The following is a 5298-nucleotide window of genomic DNA, read 5'->3' on the forward strand; positions in this document are numbered from 1 at the left end:
GATGGGAAGGGGGGGTCCCTTACATCTCTAGTTATACCATGAGCAAGGATCATATCACATCTGAGCCTGGGGGTGTCCATGTCCCTGTGGTGTGTACATGTCGACACATGTGTGTGTGAAGGAAGTTGCAGCCAAAAAGTATATTGGTAGTTCTTGATTTTATGTGCGGACAGGCCCCGCCCTTTGGATCCTACCCCCTCTAATGTGTTCTCTGAGCTCTTTACCTCCTTTTCTTTTCTTGTACCCATGTTCCTCAATACAAAGGGAGTTTATACATATACACCCCGTGTGTCTGAAACTCCATAAACAACCTTCTATTCTAACAGTAAAATCTGTAAACCCTAAGAGGCTCTCAACAAGACAAGTGAGACAAAGAAGAAAACATTTTTATTCCTTTATTTTCCTGTTCCTTCTTTATTATTTTTAAAATAAATGATAGCAATCCAGGAGCAGTTTCACAGTCTAGCTGCTCACATTTAGATCTGAGAACCTCAGGCATTAGGAACAAAACACTGACTGAGATTTAAAGAATGTCTGTACCTGTTGAGAGGTGAAAATATTTTGAATTCTGTGAGCATCCACTATAGTTTCCTGTGATCAGATGAGGGTCTCTGCAAGAACAAACACAACTTAACAACTTAAACAGCAGATATTTTAAATAGAATACAACAAAATAAAAAAGATTTGTGAAGATCCATTGCAAACATGTATAGTGCTATCATGATATAAGTGAACTTGCTGTCTACAGCTGTATCTCACACCGAAATATAATGCTAAAGAAAATAAATACTCCTTTATTTGAGTATTTAGTGCATAAATCAGAACATCTACTTTGTGTTAAAAACTACAAGGATTTATTTAAACTGAGAACAAACTAAAGGACACTAATTAATAGTTAAATACTGAATGATCTTTTTAGATCAAATGAAACAAATAAAATATAATATGGACATTCATCCTAATATATAGAAGCACTAAGCCACCTTACCACTCCCCTTTGAAAGCCTAAAATTGCAAATTTTTGTGTTGCCGCACGGTAAAACAACACATTTCTGAGATTGTCACTTTTTTAACCCTTCCGCTCTCCTAGGGTTGTTTACATGAAAAGTGGGTTCATCTGGACCCCACAGTGTGCTGAATTTTTTTTCAATGATTGTTGCTCTTTACTGGTGTCCAATAACAGACATGAAGTCTTGTCCACCTTTTTCCACCTTTGTCATGGAAGTGCTAACACCTCAATGTTAGGGTGGGGTCATCTGGAACCCTTAAGAGAGCATGAGGGTTAAATAAAGTTGAGCTGTTGTATAATCTTTTCAGAATATGTCAATATTAGACATGAGAGCGGCGCAGTGGCGGCGTGTGAGCTACCGTTTCTCTGCACACTGGTTGTTGCTCCAGCTGCAGTAAGGGTCTCTGGAGAGGATGCAGTCCTCACAGCTGTTTCCATACCGCTCACAGTTCACCACATCAACTTCAACCACTTCTCTGTGTGACGTCACATACAGCTTTCTCTGTAAGAAAACACATTTTCCACCTCACCTGTTTGATGGAGGAGAAGATGTTCATGTGGAGAAGGGATGAATTACTCACTGAGCGTGGGTGGAGGAAGAAGCTGCTAATGTGGGCGTGATGGTGGAAGGGTCGGTACTCAGAAATGAGAAAGGTGTCTTTTTCACTCTGCAGCACCTTGTGAATCCCACCGTTAGCTGTGGAAGAACACAACAGACTCACAAATGACTCACACATCCCAGTAAGGCAGGGGTGTCAAAGTTAATCGCACAGGGGAAAAAATCCAAAACACACCTTAGGTTGTGGGCCGAACAAGATAGACATTTATTGAACACTCTAAAACTACATTTTTAAACTTTAAAACGATAACTTTTAGATTTATAGCAGTACCTGCGATAATGCTAGTGTGAATGCTGTAATCTGAATTTGGCCACTGAAGATGCTAAAGTTGATTACTAAAAACGCTGAAGCTGATAGCCAGATAAAATATTAGCTAGATGCCAAATTAGCCTAAAAAAAACAGAAAAACAACTAGGTTAGCCAAAACAGCTAGCATGTAGCTGAAATATTAGCTAAACTCCAACAAAGCCTGAAAAAGTAAATGCCAAAATAGTCCAAAAAGCTAGCGGAATGCCCATTTTTAAACATAATTATAAATAGTGAAAAGGCAGGAATATTATTCTAAAATAAATAAAACTAATCCTTAAATAACTTCCAATTCTTTACTCTCCATAAAAATACATTTTGCCCAAATTATATAAGTTAGAAATGAGCGCAAGATAACATTGGACCATTAATAACAATAAAATAAAATGATCTGGAGGGCCGATATAATCACCTGGGGGGCCGAAGCCTCCCCTTTATCTCATCCATGAACATAGATGAACAAATACACACTTCTGATCAAAATTAAAAAGCACCAATACTTCACAAAGAGTTTTATATATAAGTTTCATCAGAAAGATCAACACAAACAGTTTTCTTTATGACTGATTCTGACATATTTACATGCAATAAAGCACAAAAACTGATGGAAATTCATGTAACATGTGCAGCCAAAATATACATTGCAGCATTAGCCGCATGTATTTTAAACCTAACCATGACCCTAACACCACCCTTACTTCTTCATTTTTCTTCTTTTTCTTTCTTTCTGCGCATATTTCAGTGTCAATGTCATCTCTGCCAGACACTAGAAAACTCACCAAAATTACCACACATCTAATACCCAGTGAACATGAATCATAGATATAGTGAAAGACCCTGTTTTAAAAAATGATGAAAAACTGCTCAAAATCCAATAATGAAACCAAATCATGGATGTAGGGGATATCAAAAGGAAGTTTTGAAATTATTTTGGGACAGTCACAGGACCAAATTGTGAAATTGTGTGAAAATGTCCCATTTTTGCACAATAAGGGGAAAGAAATGTGTGAGCAATCTAAACAAAAAATTAAAAATCCTACACACATATCACTGGCGTCTGCAATCACAGCTGACCTTTTGATGACCATTGACCTAAAGAAGAAGCTGCCATCTTGAATTTTCATCTATTGTCTCACAAGTCCTAAACCTTCATTGAGAAACTTTTTTGGTGTTTTTTTACAAAACTTTAATGGTGTTAGCTTGACGAATTGACAGCTAATGCTCAGACATTCTTTTACCCAAATATTGGCTAAAGCTGAAAAAAAACAATATAACAATACAAAATGACCATATTGGGAATGTGGGCGGGGTTTATAAAAAAACTGCTGATGCAGAAAAAAATTTTAAAAATGTGTTTTTGCAGATTCTACTAAAAATTACATAGATATGTTCAGTACCCACACTTGACAAAAACAAAAAAGTAATTGCAATTGAGCCAAAGCCAGCCAGCGAAAACCCACAAATGTACAGGGAGGCATCCAAACTCCACATTGAAAGGACCCAACTGGGATTTGAACCTGCGCCTTCTCATTGCGAGCAAAGAAGGCTGCTAACCACTACACCAGCAAATTACAAGCTACATTTTAATGGAACAAGTGAAACAAATTAGAAGAAGCAAATGCTAGCTAGCAATTGCTAGCTAACACAATCTGTCATTAGTATGCTGATTTATGATTTCTCTACATAAAGTTTTCATCTGTTTAAGTGATCAAATGTAGAAGCAAATGTAAATTTATTTCAAAGTTCTACTCACCTAAAGACAGGAAAATAACAGTGTTGGGACCGTTGCTGCTGTGCTGAGAAGCGTCCACGTGGATCCCAGTGTAATTGTGACGATGAACCAGAAGTGGGAGAGAGTTTTTCGCTGGCTTCACCCATTCCTCCATCTCTGACACCTCCTTAATGTTGTTTAAGATCGCTGCAGGAATCGTGGAACTCTCCAGAACACACTGAAGATACAAGAAAAAAAGTTTAAATCATGAAGCTTCACCTGACTGGATGTAAAGCCTTAAAGTTCTTTCACACCTCCCGAGGTCTGTCCGGTTGGCGTTTTGTTTGAGGTTCTTTAAACAAGGAGAACATGAAGACTTCATGAATGTCTGCTACTGTGTACATGCAGACGGCACTCACACCCCTGAAGAAAAAAAACACTGAAGTTAGCAAAGAAACACCACAGATGACAAAAACAATTTTACTCGGATGACTGTAGAGACACAAACAATACGAGAATCACTTAAAACTGCAGAAAAATCCCAGCAGTAAGCATGTTAAGTAGATCAGAGATCAGGGAACTTGAACTCCTGCAGGTTTCCACAGAATCAAATGTTTACTTTGTGAACTGTTCTGTTTTCCATATTGTCACAGACGGTGGAGTCTTACCATTCATTCCTGAAGAGAGCATAGACTTTGGTTTCCTCCCATCGGTCTGCATCCACAATGTTCACATCCAGCAGCTCAGAGAAATACTGTTTTCTCTCTGGATCTCCACAGAACAGCCGAGCGTTCATCATGGAGGTCCACTTATTCATCAGTAGGTTCTTACGGCCCCCAATGTCAGCCTAAAAACGCCACAGAAGATCAAATTCTTGTAACTATATGATTACATCTTTTTTAAAATCTGTATTTTTTTCTCGTTTCTCAGGTCGTACCGTGCAAACCTGGCTCACAAAGGGGATCCACTTATCACTGTCCAGTGCTGTGTCTTTGTTTTTCTGCTTGTAGAAAGCGTAAATTCTGTCCTGAAGGGAATTCTCTCTCTTGCTGAGCATCAGACCCACAAAATGCTGTTCTAAAGACACACAAACCAACAAAAAACTTCAACTATGAACGTAAAAGAGTCTTGAGTTTTATTTTATTTTATTTTTTTGTTTTTTAATACCATTATTGTGACTCTTGGGTGAAAGCTTCTGTTTCCCAAAGCGGTAAATCCCGACGTTCTCGCCATTTCCAGAGGAGGTCATGTAAAGACTTAACGAAGCGTTATTTCCAGACTCTGGAAGAAAACGTTCCTGTTAGATGCAGACAGAAGCATTTGGTGCATCCATACAAAACCGGCCTGCATGGAGCCCTGGATCAGGGGTCTACAACCTTCAACAATTAAAGAGTCATTTGAGTCAATTTCTCATCAACCATAACCCAGTAGGAGCCACAAAGTCTTCACTCGTCCTTTAGAAAAATACGACACTGATTATATTTATGTTTCTGCTTTTAACATGATACATTTAAATAAAATATGGTGTTTTTTGGCAAAAATAAAACATAAACATGAAGTGAAAATCTTCTTCTTTTCCTTTCGGCTTTTCCCATCAGGGGTCGCCACAGCGAATCAGTTTCCTCCATCTAAGCCTGTCTTCAGCATCCTCC

General features: G+C 38.3%; 1 protein-coding gene across 1 annotated transcript in view; it reads right to left on the bottom strand.

The window, feature by feature from the left end:
- Positions 1-4921, bottom strand: part of LOC112161150 (semaphorin-7A) — a 14554-nt gene extending 9633 nt beyond the window's left edge. The window contains exons 1-8 of the mRNA XM_024296179.2: positions 4814-4921; positions 4584-4723; positions 4315-4493; positions 3961-4069; positions 3689-3884; positions 1591-1706; positions 1369-1511; positions 541-611 (exon numbers count right to left, since the gene is read on the bottom strand). Coding sequence (XP_024151947.2) covers positions 541-611; positions 1369-1511; positions 1591-1706; positions 3689-3884; positions 3961-4069; positions 4315-4493; positions 4584-4723; positions 4814-4895 — 1036 coding nt within the window. The 5' untranslated portion in view covers positions 4896-4921. The remainder of the gene's footprint in view (positions 1-540; positions 612-1368; positions 1512-1590; positions 1707-3688; positions 3885-3960; positions 4070-4314; positions 4494-4583; positions 4724-4813) is intronic.
- Positions 4922-5298: the final 377 nt, after the last annotated feature.

The sequence above is a fragment of the Oryzias melastigma genome, linkage group LG3, assembly GCF_002922805.2.
Source record: "Oryzias melastigma strain HK-1 linkage group LG3, ASM292280v2, whole genome shotgun sequence".
NCBI classification, from domain to species: Eukaryota; Metazoa; Chordata; class Actinopteri; order Beloniformes; family Adrianichthyidae; genus Oryzias; species Oryzias melastigma.